The 17,148-nt window shown below is 42.2% G+C and overlaps 1 protein-coding gene across 4 annotated transcripts in view; it reads right to left on the minus strand.

Moving 5' to 3' along the window:
- tnn (tenascin N) overlaps nucleotides 1-17,148 on the minus strand; it is a 42,557-nt gene that overhangs the window by 11,615 nt on the left and 13,794 nt on the right. For all 4 annotated transcript variants that reach the window (XM_029454261.1, XM_029454260.1, XM_029454262.1 and 1 more), the window contains 5 exons: nucleotides 12,515-12,648; nucleotides 12,283-12,412; nucleotides 10,422-10,604; nucleotides 9,823-9,912; nucleotides 1,063-1,326 (listed from right to left, as the gene is read on the minus strand). In XM_029454261.1, coding sequence (XP_029310121.1) covers nucleotides 1,063-1,326; nucleotides 9,823-9,912; nucleotides 10,422-10,604; nucleotides 12,283-12,412; nucleotides 12,515-12,648 — 801 coding nt within the window. The remainder of the gene's footprint in view (nucleotides 1-1,062; nucleotides 1,327-9,822; nucleotides 9,913-10,421; nucleotides 10,605-12,282; nucleotides 12,413-12,514; nucleotides 12,649-17,148) is intronic.

Consider the following 17,148-nt stretch of genomic DNA (forward strand, 5'->3'; position numbering starts at 1 on the left):
AGGAAAAACCTGAAAGCTAAACCTAAATGTTATTTAAAAAATGAAGATGTGTACAAAAACAGAAAAATATGGAATTATGAACTCAAGAAGTTACAAATTCTAAACTATTTATAACAGAAGTGTGAATTGTACCGTGTGATTTACACTTGCTTCTCTCATACTGTATTCCTGACCATACAACACATTTATACTGTGGGCATTTAACACTTACAACAATACAAGTGTGAGAACTATCTTTTCTTATACTGCTGATATATAAATGTCCTAAAAGTTTTGAGTTTCTAAAGCAATTTGGATATAAGCCAGTCAGTACTCAAAAGCGTTTTCCTTCTGCCTTTCTTCAGAGAAATAAAGGCAAAGAGACAGCAACAGCTGCTAACCTTCAAAACAACACAGATGAAGAGACAGGAGAACAAAGCAAAATTGGCTCTTTGCAAATGTCTTTAAGACATTCAGCCCCAGGGTAAACTAAACCGCCTTCAAATGAGGTGTCCAGTCTAATTATGTTTAATTGCCTTTTTCATGGAAGTTCAACTTTCCCTCTTGGCAGATAGGCAAAGAAGGGGTCAGTGTAAAATGTTTACTGTGACATGGAAATTTGGCAGAAAACCAACACACAGTAGATCAAAGTGAAATGATTGGTGAGTTGCATATCAGGGCTATTTAAGCTAAGAGCGTCTTAAAAAAAGGAGCTTAAGATAAAGAGGCACTTAAAACATATTTCCCTCTGCTCACAGGCTTTAAAGAAGAAAGAAACAAGCTGCCTGGGAAAACTGGAGATATCTGAGAATCACAGATCAAAACGTGTGTTTTTGCATCTATAACTGTGTTCAAACAAAAGTGTTAGTAATGTATCTCTTATATCTCACCTTCATGGTATTCTTTGTTGACTTCCTATCAAACATCAGATCCTATTGACTTATTTGTCCAGCATTTATGTAAAGGTCATTTATAAAACTCCTTTGTTGTTTCCAAAATGATTTGGATTTATTGTGGACAAACACAAAAGATCAAGTGCATCTCCCACTCCTGTAATGAACCAGGTTCCCATTCAAAGTGTACCTGTTTCAGCTTCTGTGGAACTCTTCTTGCTGACTTTGTCTCCCTTATAAGCCCAGATGTAGACAGTGTGGAGAACTCCGGGCTTCAGGCCAACCAGCCTGTACGACGTGCTGTCACGTCCTACGGAGATGTCGGTGCTGGAGCCCTCAGCAGAGGTGTAGCTCAACATGTAGCCCTCTATTTCTGCCTGGACACGCTCCCATGAAACGGTTGCAGTGTCCTCTGTTACTTCAGTGGTGATCAGGTTGGTAGGAGCATCAATGTCTGAAGAAATAAGAGATGGGCACACAAATAACAATTTAGAAGTTCTTGTTGTTCACTGATCCTTCCAGTTCATCCACATTGGCTGTAGAAACTCAGCTTAGCAAGAAGTACAAGGCAAATGTAACCATAAGTCCTTTTACTAATTTGAACAAATGAGTGATGTTGGTGTTTTTTGCTTTCGCTGTAGCTAATGAATCCTGCTTCTGTCCTGAAACAACTCAAATTAAATTTTAGTCAAGATTACTCAATATGATCTAATACCGTTTTAAACTAATGGTAATAAAAAGGTTCTGCTGTTTTGGATCCCCTCTGTTTGGGTGTTGCAGATTTAAAGAGGGGTTTCACTTAAACCCCCAAAACAAAACAAGCCTTCCAAAATATCAACTAAATATTTTGTCCATACCCTGTGGAACGACACATAGACGACGTCATGGTTAATGTTTGGTTAGGCACAAAACAGGGGTGCGTTTTACTTAAATTGCATGTGGCAGGATTAGAATAGTATTACAAAAGTTTAATGGACAGTATGGATAGAGTGAATCTGAGGTTGGACTCTCGCTTACACAACAGCATTGATGTTTTGGAAGAAGCAAGTGTAAAAACTAGAACCAGCAGCAGCATTTGGCAGGAAGGAACTAAAGAGAACTTTGAAGAAATGTCACTGATTGTTGTTTTTCCTTTTTCAATCATCTGACCGAGAGTGTATGACGCAAGCTCGTTATCTATATATTTTTTGTATGGACAGTGAAGATGACAAATGATGAAAGCAAAAGGAGAGAGAGCAAAAGAGAAAGGGAGGGAGACAAAAAACAAAAGAGTCACAGAGGCATAGTAAGAGAGATACAGAGGAACTGAAGGGAAATGTAAAAGCAATCATCATTTAGGATGATTCCTCTGTGGCAGCGGCTCAGTGGAGGTCAGTCTTGTGTCAGTGCGCAGTCTGCATCATGAAAACTGATTGATGATGCATCCAGGAGAAGAAAGGAACCATGCAGCTGTCTGACTCTATATCCCCTCTTTGTCTCTCCTCTCCCGTTGTCACTTTTCCGTCCTTGTGGCTGCCCTGCTTGACAGTCTGTCATGAGCTAAACCACAGAAAGAATTTATAATAGCTTAATTTTATTAGGGTTTTCCCCCAAGGCCTAAAAATGAGAGGTTAATAAGTAGTCCAAGTACCTTAAGTGAGTGCTACTAAAGGAGTCCAGAAAGCATCTACAACCACACACACACACACACACACACACACACACACACACACACACACACACACACACACACACACACACACACACACACACACACACACACACACACACACACACATAACACAGCATATTAGGTTTCCATCTAAATGTTTGGTTTCTTTCAATACTATACCAAGAATATAAAAAGCAACATTAACTCTCAATTAAGAATTTGTATCATGTGTACCAAATCAATCTAACATCATCATTATGATGTTTGGTCTGTTCCTAATACACTGCATTTTTTTCAAGTCTTAACCTTTCTTTTAATATACGTAATTGTGGCACGCTGAATGTTCACACAGACTGTGTACTTTTTTACTAATACTCCTAATAATTAAACTTGTTCACCCCAGAACTCAGTATGACACAAACATCTTGTAATTTGGCATCAACTGGGAAGTGGTTTTCACACATACTTGTAGTAATTTCATTTCAGTGACACTAGCTGTAGCTTTGAGATTATATTTAGAAAAGTTACATGTAATAGTCCAATATCCAATTTGCTAAGTTTGGTAAGGAAAAGCTTGCCCACTTCACGGTGCCATGTCACCAAGAAAAACAGTCTAATCACCCTAAAGTAACATCTATAGTGGTATAATTCTCCTATACAGCAAGACATCCAACAGCAGCTTTCTGTCTATATGTCCCCAGTGAAGGGGGAACACTGAACTGAAAACAGCAGACCATTTTAACAACCATTGATAGTTCTTAACATTTTACCACAGACACTGCTTTGCTACAGTCAGTCTGAAGAATGAAGCCTGCTTTTCTTTTAACCAAAGTGATACTGGCTACAGATGTCCTCTCAATTCAATAAAAGCAAATTAAATGAATGGTTTCCAATTGATTCACAACAGCAAAAATGAACTTTGAAAGTTAAAAGTATTTGACAGTTTGAAGACGGAGTCTGCTTTTGCTTTTTATCTTTCTCTACAAATTAACTTAAATTTGATTTGTAAGTAACCATCTGAACAAAGCTTGTATTCGACTATGACTTGTTCTCCTTCAAAAAGTTTCCCTCTCCTTCTTTGGTGTTATTTTGTTACCCTCTGCAGTTCCTTTGGCTCTTATAGGCAGTATAGCTGCTGTCTTGGCTGTCTATATATTATTAGATCTTATTTCCAAGCACTAGTACTTTCTGAGGGCGCCATGCATTTTCTCTGAAGTTACAGCGTGTGATGGATTGAGTTTCTCCAGACGTTCTACCCCACTAGCTGCGTAGCGACAGTGGCTACCGGGCTACAGAACACGAGCTGTGGCTTCGGTCATTTGGAAAACAGCTTATCCATTATGGCTGGCATGTTCAGCAGAGGCATCGACCACAAGGTGCACAGCAACAGGCCGTCCTTCATCATTTACTGACTCGCTGTACAGTGGAAGCCATAATGTACTTCTGCGGATGGAGCCAGAGGGAAAATATGTGTCAACATGTGCCATTCTCTTGGACACTACAGTATGTCAGGTGTGACTTATATTTTGTTGTGGAGTCCTCTGGTTGCTACACGCTTTTTTCATTGTTGTCCAACAATCTATTTGTACCGTTAGCAGCTCATAATTCTTTATGACAGAACTGACTTGTAATTTTTGCCACATCTAGAAGTAGAAACACCATTCGATATGCATGATATAAAAGGCCCCTTTTGCCATCATAAATGATCCACTTATTATCCATCAACTGTACTAGAAGACATGCACATTATCCAGTTTTGATTAAAAAAAAACCATACAATTAGACCAGCAGAGTCCATCCATCCATCCATCGTCTACCGCTTATCCGGGGTCGGGTCGCGGGGGCAGCAGCTCCAGTAAGAAACCCCAATGAACTCACGGATGGCTGAGCTTCTCACCCTATCTCTAAGGGAGACTCCAGCCACCCGTCTGAGAAAACCCATTTCGGCCGCTTATACCCGTGATCTCGTTCTTTCGGTGACCCAGCCTTCATGACCATAGGTGAGGGTAGGAACGAAGATCGACCGGAAGATCGAGAGCTTTGCCTTCTGGCTCAGCTCTCTTTTCGTCACAACGGTGCGGTAAAGCGAATGTAATACCGCCCCCGCTGCTCCGATTCTCCGGCCAATCTCTCGCTCCATCGTGCCCTCACTCGCGAACAAGACCCTGAGGTACTTGAACTCCTTCACTTGGGGTAAGGGCTCATTCCCTACCCAGAGTAGGCAATCCACCGGTTTCCTGCTGAGAGCCATGGCCTCATCCCAACCGCTTCACACTCGGCTGCAAACCGATCCAGTGACTGCTGAAGGTTACAGACCAATGACGCCATCAGGACCACATCATCTGCAAAGAGCAGCGATGAGATCCTCAGGCCACCGAACTGCAACCCCTCTCCTTCATGACTATGCCTCGATATCCTGTCCATGAAAATTACAAACAGGATTGGTGATTAAGCGCAGCCAACATTCACTGGGAACGAGTCCGACTTACTGCCGAGTATCCGGACACAACTCTCGCTTTGGGCGTACAGGGATTGGCTTGCCCTCAGAAGTGACCCCCTCACCCCATACTCTAGCAGCACCTCCCACAGTATCACCCGGGGGACCCGGTCATACGCCTTCTCCAGATCCACAAAACACATGTAGACCGGTTGGGCGTACTCCCAGGCCCCCTCCAGGATCCTTGCGAGAGAGAAGAGTTGGTCCGTTGTTCCACGTCCAGGACGTAATCCGCATTGTTCCTCTTCAATCAGAGGTTTGACTATCGGCTGAACCCTCCTTTCCAGCACCTTGGAGAAGACTTTACCGGGGAGGCTGAGAAGTGTGATACCCCTGTAGTTGGCACACATTCTCTGGTCCCCCTTTTTGAGTAGGGGAACCACCATCCCGGTCTGCCACCCCCTAGGCACTGTCCCAGACTTCCACGCAATGTTGACGAGGCGTGTCAACCAAGACAGCCCCTCAACATCCAAAGTCTTCAGCATTTCTGGATGGATCTCATCAACCCCTGCGGCTTTGCCACTGTGGAGTTGTTTGACTACCTCAGTGACTTCCAATTTGACGATTTGGAAAAACAATTTGGGAAATTGACAATGGTCATCAGCTTCCAGCTCTGCCTCTACCATAGAGGGCGTGTTAGTCGGATTCAGGAGTTCCTCAAAGTGCTCCTTCCACCGCCCGATAACCTTCTCAGTCGAAGTCAGCAGGGTCCCACCTTTGCTGTACACAGCTTGGATGGTTCCCCCCTTCCCCCTCCTGAGGTTCCGGACGGTTTTCCAGAAGCACCTTGGTGCCGACCGAAAAATCCTTCTCCATAGCTTCTCCGAACTTCTCCCACACCCGGCAGAGGCTGCCACCCTTCGAGTCTGTCGGTACCCTGCAACTGTTTCCAGAGTCCTCCCGGATAACATAACCTGGAAGGACTCCTTCTTCAGTCGAACGGCTTCCCTGACCACCGGGGTCCACCACGGTGTTCGAGGGTTACCGCCCCTTGAGGCACCTAAGACCTTGAGATCACAGCTCCTCACTGCTGGTGAAGTTCCCACTTCACCTGCACTATCCGTTTGGGCTCACGAGGTCTGTCCAGAGTCTTCCCCCACCCGTTGATCCAACTCACCACCAGATGATAATCAGTTGACAGCTCCGCCCCTCTCTTCACCCAAGTGTCCAAAACATGCGGCCTCAAATCAGATGATAAGATCAAAAAATCGATCATTGAGCCTAAGGTGCTCTGGTACCACGTACACTTATGAGCATCCTTATGTTCGAACATGGTGTTTGTTATGGCCATTCCATGACTAGCACAGAAGACCAACAACAAACGACCGTTCGGGTTTAGATCAGGTAGGCCGTTCTTCCCAATCACGCCTCTCCAGGTGTCTCCATCATTTCCCACGTGCGCGTTAAAGTCTCCCAGCAAGACTACGGAGTCCCCTACTGGAGCCCCCTGCAGGGCTCCATTCAGGGTCTCCAAGAAGGCCGAATACACCGAACTGCGGTTTGGGGCATAGGTACAAACAACAGTCAGAGTTTTCCCCCCCCATAACCCGAAGGCATAGGGAGGTGACCCTCTCGTCCACTGGGGTGAACTCCAACATAGCGCCGCTCAGCCGGGGGCTTGTGAGTATCCCCACACCCGCCCGACGCCTCACACCTTGGGCAACTCCGGAGAAGAATAGAGTCCAACCCCTATCCGGGAGTACGGTTCCAGAGCCAAGACTGTGCGTAGAGGTAAGCCCCACCAGATCCAACTGGTAGCGCTCCACCTCCCGCACTAGTTCCTTCCCCCACAGAGAGGTGATGTTCCACGTCCCCAGAGCCAGCCTCAGCTACCCGGGTCTGGTCCGTCGAGGTCCCTGACCATCACTGCCACACGTGTGACAGTGCACCCGACCCAAGTGGTTCTTCCTGTGAGTGGTGGGCCCACAGGATGGATGGATGGGAGGCACCACACAGCTTCGGCTGTGCCCAACCGGGCTCCGTGGCAAACCCGGCCACCAGGCGCTCGCTGTCGGGCCCTCCCTCTGGGCCTGGCACCAGACGGGGGCCCCGGGCTTCCTCCGGGCAGGGTCTGTCCTTCTCTTTCCCTTTTTTTCATGAGGTCGTTTTGAACCATTCTTAGTCTGGCCCCTCGCCTGACCAGCAGAGTGATTTAAGAAAAACTAAAACACTTTTGAGTATACAGAGCTGTGGTACCGAAAGTGCCGTTATTCCTCCAAATGCCACATAGAAAACAGTACATCTCATGTACCTGAGCCTTGCTGCTGCAGACACAAGCATATAGTAGATACACACATGCACAGGCCAATAGAGCTGTCTCTTACCACATCAATATAATGAACAGACACAGAAGGGATAGAGTTTCTCATTATTATGTTTATAAATTGTCCCTTCTCACATTTTCACTTGTCATTTTTCTGGCATCTACTATACAGAGAAATCGTTGATGGACAAGTCTGAGCAGACTTGGCGCTCTCACTGGGCCACAGGAGGTGCTATAGTGTGTCCAGATATCATAAAGGCTAAACATTCATCTCCTCTACCAAAGCCAAGTCCATCTGCTCTTGGTTATATGGGCCTTGGTGGCTACTTTATTGAATCAGAATCAGCAGTAGCAGCCGTGGTATGTTGTGTTTATACGCTTTATGATCTTTTGGCAGGTTAGTGAGTATGAAACGTCTGCTTCAAGTAGAGATCCATTTGACTCTGGGGTTTTCCTAAATGTTAGCTGTCATTGAATCACTTTAGTGATGGCAGTAAAAGGACACCATGCAGCCACCCAGAGAGTCTCTCTCTCTCTCTCGCTCACACGCCCCCCCTCCCCAAACATACAATAGGCTGAGAGAGGATGATAGCCCCACTGGATGACAGAGTTAGTCAAGCAGTCAATATTAAATATAGAGCCATTCAATAACTACATACAGCATGCGGTTCACAACGCCAAGGTCTGAGTACTAATTTCAGCACCATTCACAGTGTTGTTAATAATACATGTTTTTAGGTTTGGGGTATTTTGAAGAAACAATACACATACATAGTTCACTATTCATTAATTTAAGTGGTGGAAAGACTGAAAGAGGTAGAGGGACCATGATAAAATATGATTAAGATTAACAGTGAACTTTGACAGCAGAAAACTGACAAAGAGTGGAAGACAGATGGTAAAGAAAATTTAGAAAAATATTTCCACAAGAGTCAGTTATAGCTTTTAAATCTCAGTTTCATACCATAACAGTAGCTACACAGTGATGCATTACACACTGCTGCATAATGTCACAGAAATGGCATCTTTGTGACCCATTAATAAACATATCCTGTCTTAGTCTTGCTCTTGATTTCCCCATAAATATCATTGTGTCCTTTTTGTCCGTTTTCATCTATTATTCCAGCTCATTTTTTCTACCCGTCTTTTTTGACGTATTTATAGCACTTTATTGACGTTGCTCTTTTCTACATGTTCTCCTTATGTTCCTATAATCTCTCCTTAAGTGTAACCACACCAGCCCAATGCAAAAAACATTTTCGGTGGCGATAAATAGGCGAGTGCGGTCACTGTTGCGCCATGAAACCAGCACATCCTCGCTGGCAAGTAGAGCTGAGGACTATCCTCCTCAATCACCTCTAAGCCTTTTTCATGCAACACCTAAAATGAAGGATTGTAGCTACTGGAGTGGAGACAAGCCACTGTCTGCCTGGTGTAGATTAGCACATTCACACACACATGCAATTACGACACAAGACGGTGACACTCACACACAGAAAGATTAGCAGTGACAGGGGCCCTTGAGTACCTGACTGGCTGCAAAAGAAGCACATTGAGTCTTGAAAATACCGAGCTAACACTGATGACTAAAAAACATTAAATTGGCTGCCTCGGGGTCTAAAAAACGCAGCGCCATCAAACTGGAGACTGCTTTTGAACTGAGTGAATTCTGAGGGTGGTTGAGAGCGAAGGTGAAAGGGGGAAAGACAGAAAAGTAGAAAAAAAAACTAAGCACAAATGAGCAGAAACTGAAAACCTGTTGTGCCATTGAGTCAGTCACTAAAATACTAACTTCAAAGCAACTCAATGACATGACCAGCTGTTAAAGTGAAACTGTAAAATAATTCCTCCTCACGTCCTAAAACCAAATGTTAGACCAAATGGGTCAGACTCAATGCCACTCCGCTAAAAACCAACATTACCATACTGACTCTGTAAATAATGGACCTTCTCACCTCAACCATCAGAGAGCATCTTCTAGTTGTTACACTGTTCATATCATGTTTCCTCTTGGCGGACGGACTCACCACAGTCATTACGACCTGTCCAGATTGTTAAGCTGTAAATTCCAGCCCTCCATCATTAACCTATCTACATTTGTGCTCCTTGCTGGCTGTGTTCATTACGTCATTATCATTCTCTGTGCGTGGATGGTAATACCAGGTTGTATCATACCGCATGTCAGTATTGTGTATGACAGATTATGTGTTTTTCCTATTACGTTCCAACTACTGGTGAATTACTGGTGGATTGACTAGAGCGAAGAGCTGTCTCTGATGCTGCACCCAATTCAAAACCAAGTGGAATATGGATGTCCTCACTACTCCTTTAATGCGTTTCACTTCCACAAGTGGCTGATCCATCATTTTAAGTGTCATCCAATTCAGACAGTCGGTGGTTGCACAAACGCAACTCTCTGCAATTTCCATCCAGCAGAAGTCAATTGGTCCCATTTTGTGTTTACTGATAATATGCAGAATTTGCATTCAGTAACACATTAGGTCAAATGGATCTTGGACGCTGATATGTTGACACTGACCTGTGGCACCAGTGACAGAGGAAGGTTTTCCCTCAGAGGTTCCTTTGATCGCCTGCACTGAGATCTTGTACTCTGTTCCTGGAAACAAACCTGCAGGAAGACACATTTTTCAATCTCTAATATATTTCATTATACCACATGTTTATTTTTTTTAACTTTTCTTCCAATACGAAATACTTTCATCTTATCAGGCCTAACAATCTATCAAATGTACTATCTGAGATGGAAATTCACTTTTTGGTTAATCTGATTATAATTTAAACCACACGCAGGCCATAATCTATTATAAATCTCATGTAGACATTGCTTAATTTCAAGGGCTAAGAAAGACAAAATAGTGGGTAACCACTACTCTATACTATTACATGAACTCACAAATGAGTCTATCATCTGTATTTAAATTCATATTGGGTAGCAATTTTCAAAACAAAAAAATGCTTCGCAATAAACGTATTTCCCACAAAGTAATTTAGAGAATTTAGAGGCAAAGACAGAAATGCTTCCCTTCATTTCAGGCTGAGCTCTGGTAACATATAGTACTAGACACTGGTTAGCCAACTTGCTAGCAAACATGCTTTTCTGTCCGTTACAAAACTTACCGACAATAGTGTGTTTGGTGCGCGCCTCCTGACTCCTCTTTACGTTCAGCTCCTCCTCCTGTCCTGCCGGGCCAGTGTGTGTGAGCCTGAAGTGATCCACCTCAGCTGGTGGGTTCTTCCAGTCCACCTTGATAGAGACTTCTGTCTGGCCAAGAACTCTGATACCATCAATAGTGGAGACATCTGGGAAGGATACAAGTGTTGGACAGCAAGATGGAACTGGGAGTACAGAACTGACCCTTAAACACTTAAATTAAAGCCCCCGTAATCACAAGCATCTGCCCTGCCTACTCCCAAATCCTTGAGCTGGACGATTAATCCCTTCTAGCCTGAAATGTGACCTTCCTTGGGAGAGCACTATACTGGAACTTCGTTTTTTGGCATTCAAGAAAATATCATAACCAAACATGATATTAGAAAGTTTGTATTTTATTCTATCAAAATAAATCACACCTTGTCCTACAACGTACTGTGTCGAATATCTTCACTTAATTGTCAGGAAAACGGCCCACTGGAGTTTATGCATGTATATAAAACAAATAGCAACGCCATCTATGTGATATAGAACAATTATGTAGGCATTGCTCATCTTACATGATTTAAAAAATACTCCATCTCATTTATTGAAACATTGCAATGTAAATCCATAGACAGTGTAAATAATGCGCTTGTATTATTGTTTTCAGTCATTTGGCCCATGTCACAACATTCAAGTCAAATACCTTTTACACATATTCTAAGCACAAGTTAAGTGTTATAACACCTAACCTCTATGATACTATAAGTCAGCGGTACTATACAAACTGTAACATATCCAGACGAGGCGATATGCCATTTCATAAATATATACGAAATTCATTCCATTTAGGATATTAACATAGGCAGGAGGGATGCCAGAATTGGCAATATATGGTGAAAAAAGACAAATGGTTGTATCAAATGAAAAGGGTTAGAATTTTTTATGCTAGCTATTGGGTTTTTCCAAGGGAAAAAGAAAAACATTCACTTAAACCCTCTTTTGAAGTAGATTATCGTTTGAAGTTGAAAACTATGCGCCCAGTCAGCCTCATGCTGTGTACTCCTCACAGAACCATAAGCCAGATGATGGCGTGTTTTCTCATGCCCATTTGGGAATGCCAAGCTCTGCAAGGTTTTCAATGGCTAACCAGGCTAACCACACATTAGAGTCAAACTCAATCTCTCCCTCTGTCTGTCTCGCTCCCGCCCACCAATCCTGTCTAGTAATCTCTTTCTCTTCACATCTGTCTCTACCACATCTGTAAGCAAGTCCGATTTCCATTAAACACATCCGTGTAGGCATTTCCCTGTAATTACCTTTAAATTTAATGGTGAACAAACCAGTGCTTAATGAAACACTCAGTAATGACAGGCTGCAGCTTGTTCATTGCTTTTTTTGCATAGCATTTCCATAAGACATTTAAGGTAGATTTAAATACAGGAAAAAACTCCTCATCATGCAATTAATTTAGCATAAGTGGAACAGACTGTGCATGGATATATACCCTAATCACGTAACCGCCCACATTAAGAAGTGATCAAAAAGGGATATTCTTTAAATCTGCAAAGTCAATATTGAAAATGTAGTGGGGATCCGTCACCTCAAACTTGTCTATCTAAATGCCCTAGACATGACATCCCTGCCGCATCATTCTTCAATGGGTCACATCTGACTTTAAAACTACACCACCGAGACATTTAAAGGCAACATGCTGCACCCAGTCCAATTCCACTTCACCGGTAATTGATCTTAATCTGCATCATGCTCATTTAGTCAAGAGACGCAGACACTTTAAGGCTTCATTGTTGTTTTTCAGTCCTGCTCACAGCAGTCTGCGCTCACCTGTGGCGGCCTCAATCTTGTCTGCTTCACTTTGGATTTCTTTGATGACGGCATGCACCTGGACAATGTAGGTGACCCCAGGACTCAGTCCTGTGATGAGGTAGGAGTTCTCTGTGTTTGGAACCCGAACCTAGGAGACAGCGGGTTGTAGCAAAGGAGTTTTAAAAAAGAAAATTATGGTTCTATACTTTATCATTTATTTGACATACCGACAGATAACGAAAAAACATACTTGCTCCAGTGAACTCTTATCGTCTTTGGGATGATATGTCAGAATGTAATACTCTGCCCCACGAACTGATTCCCACTCAACCAGGAGAGAGATGTCTGTCACCTGGACCAGCCGCAGACCCTGAGGGCCGAGGACTGACAGAGAAAGAGATGAGTAGACACAGAGAGAAAAAGTTTAAAGAGGTTTTGCAACATTTTAATGCAATGTTCTATCACTTTGAACACTTCCTTGACTGTTTCCCTGAAAACCTATTCATCATATATAATCAGTATGTAAAAATGTAGTCTAATGCATGGCTATAATGTAGTTGCAAGCAATAAAATACAATACGGGATAAATACAGTTCTATCTCATTTTATATTTTATTACAACTGTGCTTTACTATATTGTCATCTGTAGGAAACAAATGATTTAGCATCACTGTGTATCAATTGAGATTTAGCCACATTTTAGTTCAAATGTGATTATAAATGCAAAGTTATTTGGTTATGTTGCCAGCACTGTCAATACAATCTCATTGATTGTTTATATAATAAATATTATTTATTGAAAACACTGTCAATGGTTTTGTTTATTTTGGTCAGTTTAATACATTATTATATATTTCTGAACTTATTAACTTATCTCTGCTTGAGAGATATACACTACTACTACTACTACAACAACTACTAGTACTACTACTACTGCTACTACTGCTACTACACTACTACCACTAACTGCTACCATACTACTACTACCTACCGCTACTACTGCTCTACCACTACTGCTACGACCGCTACTACCAATACTACTACTACTACCACATACCGCTCTACTGCTTCCTACCCACATACTGCTATACGCTACTACTACTACTCCTTACTACTACTACGCTACTACTGCTTACTACCACTACTACTTACTACCGCTTACTACTTACTACTACTACTACTACTACCGCTACTACTGCTACTACCACTACTGCTACTATCGCTTACTACCTACTACTACTACTTACTCCTACCAGTAACTACTGCTACTACCACTACTACTACTTAATAATAATAATAATAATACCACTCCCTGCTCCTACCGCTACTACTTACTCCTACTACTACTACCGCTACTACTGCTACTACACTACTACTACTAATAATAATAATACTACCACTACTGCTACTACCGCTACTACTACTACTACTACTACCGCTACTACTGCTACTACACTACTACCTACTATAATAATAATACTACCACTACTGCTACTACCGCTACTACTACTACTACTACCGCTACTACTGCTACTACCACTACTACCACTACTACTACTACCGCTACTACCACTACTGCTACTACCACTACTACTACTACTACTACCGCTACTATCGCTACTACTGCTACTACCACTACTACTACTACTACCACTACTACTGCTACTACCACTACTACTGCTAATACCACTACCACTACTACTGTATACTGTATGTCTTAATAAACAATCCTTTAGTTTCTGGTCACGGTTGAATCCATATTATTATTTGGTAAGGTAGTTCAGGCTTTTCAAACACCTTTGTTTTGAAAACTGAGGTTTCTTCCCAAACCTAAGATGGAAATAGGGAAATAGTGGTTATACAAGACCAAAGACCTTCAATGGAGAGGATGGAAAATAAATATGGCAGGGGATGAATAACAAGGTATAAAACTATGGTGTGGTACATTAATAAAACAGCAGCCAAAAGACAGAAGACAGCAAGTCAGCAGTGTTGGGGAGTGAGACTTTCCACAAACAAGAAGAACTCTGTGTGGGCACGATAGAGTGAAATAAATGGTAGATGGTGGTACACTCTGACAAGTACAAAAACATGTGAGATGGGTGGTAAAGGAGGCAACCATAACTTTGGCAGAGAAGGAATTCACATCAGGTTCAAATGCCATTCCACAAGTCAGGAAGCCAATGTTTTTTTTTCAAATGCAGCAATCGTTTCCATCCAGTAGCAGTTAATATCCCCCTGTTGCTACTCTAGGCACGACTATCAACAATCTTCACCCTCGAATAATATTTCAGAACAGCTGTGGTGAATAAATTAACATATTAAGATTGGAAAAAGTGGAAACTAATAGTGATTTGTGTCTTCTTTGAGGAAAATATGATTGAAACAAGATGTTTGGATTTCTTAAATAAATCTCACCCGCTTTATATCGAGATTATCCCATTGGATGTGGTTGCTAAACTTTCCTCTTTTTTTAACTCTAATCTGATGGATAGACAAGAGTTCAAAAATTATTTTCATTCATTGTTAAAGCACCACTGATTCTCTTAACCACATGGCATCTGCCTTTGATTGTGGAGAGAACAAATAATAATATTCAAGCTATATTAATATTGATGGCAAGGAACTACCGCTGCTTTACTCGATGTCAAATATTTCTAAATCTTCAAGAGTCATGTCATCACCCAGGGAGCAGATTGACATTCATCATCCAGGTGTTTAAATGGCAAGTAGCCAAATAAAACAAAGAATGTCTCTTCTTCTCCCGTGGCTTATTACCACTGTTATTACTAAAACCTAAAAACAACACAATGTATTTTTTTTTCTTACCTCCCACTTTCCCTTCCTCCCTGACTTTTCCTCTGACACGGTGTCACTATTGATGTTGGACTCCATTCAACAGCACCTACACATGAGCCTGCCACCGCAGAGCAAAACACAGCTTGAAGAAACTAAATCACCATGCAGGGTTTGACATATATGACCTGGCTGCTACTGTGAAGACCGTGGTGCAGGACCTGCAAATGGTTGTAGAGCTTTTGTTTTGGTGGATCCACACATAACGTTAAAAATCCCCTTCTTAAATTGTGTGCTCTGGATTAAGTGTAGAGTAAGAAATGACATAGACACACATATCCAGAGATTGACATGAATATTATTTTAAAACTTATTTTGTAGTCTAAGCGACAACATTTTGTGCAAAACACCTGCAGCTGAAAATATCCTTAGAAATGTCATATTATGAACTCAGTGAATTAAACTGGCCTGGCTGCGGCTGCTCACCTTTCTGCTTGCCTGACCTTAAATTGCCATAAAATGACATTTTGCACTCTGCTCCTGAGGCAATACAGTAATGGCGATTTGGTAAACTGTGCATTAAGCAGGAAAGGCGATGATTCTTCTTGGGGGTCAAAGTCAGGTGGAGTCCCAAAAGACTGACAGGTGTTCTTATATTCCTGTGGTATTACAGTATGTGACCTTATGTCATTCGTTGTCTAGAGGCCATAGCTGCCAGTGGTCATGGGGTCAGCCCACTGAAAAGAGCCCATCAGCTGCTCCATCTGAAATAACTGTTGGAGAGATGCTTTAAATTCCCCAGAAGTAGGTCACTATGGCCATCATGATAACTGCAATAACTTAAGGTTCAGTCAGAGACACTTGCGTCAATAAACTGACCATTTATTGCAAATAGTGATGAGACACAAATTACAGGTGTTAAACCTCCTCATGATCACGGCCCGGAGAGAGAGAGAGAGAGAGAGAGAGAGAGAGAGAGAGAGAGAGAGAGAGAGAGAGAGAGAGAGAGAGAGAGAGAGAGAGAGAGAGAGAAGAGAGAGAGAGAGCAGAGATAGAGAGAGGAGAGAAGATATACGCTCGCTCTCTCAGTCCTCTCTCTCGCTCTCTCGCTCTCTCTCTCTCTCTCCCTCTCTCTCTCTCTCTCTCTCTCTCTCTCTCCCTCTCTCTCTCTGAGAGAGAGAGAGAGACAACTGTCAGGTTAAAAAGACAGGCCTGTACACCTGAATGAAAATGCTCGATATTAGTAGTCAGGTGATAGAATCTTCAAATGTCACAATAGAAAAAACACAGGTGTAAATAATAAAATGAATGGTAGCTGAGTTCCATTTAGCTACTTTGGTTTTAGGGTTCTGGTATTGTGCTTACTGCCACACTGCCATGACTTACTGGGACAGGCACAGAGCAATTATTATTAATATTTTTAACAGTCGCGTGCTTTTCCTTCTATAAAAGGTTGAAATGTCTGCTGTAAAAAAAGGCCTATTGTGTATAAGTTTACAAACCAAGGATGTTGCAGCATGAATCAAACAGATGATAGCAGATAAGCTGGAACAAGCATCATTTGATTGCCTAAGTCCTAAGAATTCATTCAGGGAAAGTTTTTACTAAATGACATAGGAAGGAAATGTATATGAAGGTGAACTGGGCTTTAGGGGCAAGTGTTATAGTTTTAATGGTCCCAGAGCTCCTTGTAGCATCTGCGTTTTCCATAAGATGGCAGTTAACATTCACAGCTTAATGTCAGCAGAGCCGTAGAGGTGACCAAATAAAAAGGTGAGATGTGAATCTTAATTCTCACGAGAAACACAGATCACACTACATGCAAGCCTGGGTCATAAAAAGTTATTATGCTGCTCCACAGATATATAATTCACCCATAAAAAGATCATGGTGGAATATGCTTACTCAGACAACATTCATCTCTACAGGACACAGAACAAAACCTGTATGAGTGATCTATGTCTGCAGGGATAAAAAAAAGAAAATACAGTGGTGAATGCTTTTCTTATTGAATTATTCACCACTGTCTGACCATCAAAGGCAACAATAATGCATATTTAGTCCACTATAATGCTGCATTTTGTGGAT

Source organism: Cottoperca gobio, chromosome 17 (genome assembly GCF_900634415.1).
Source record: "Cottoperca gobio chromosome 17, fCotGob3.1, whole genome shotgun sequence".
In the NCBI taxonomy this organism is placed as follows: domain Eukaryota; kingdom Metazoa; phylum Chordata; class Actinopteri; order Perciformes; family Bovichtidae; genus Cottoperca; species Cottoperca gobio.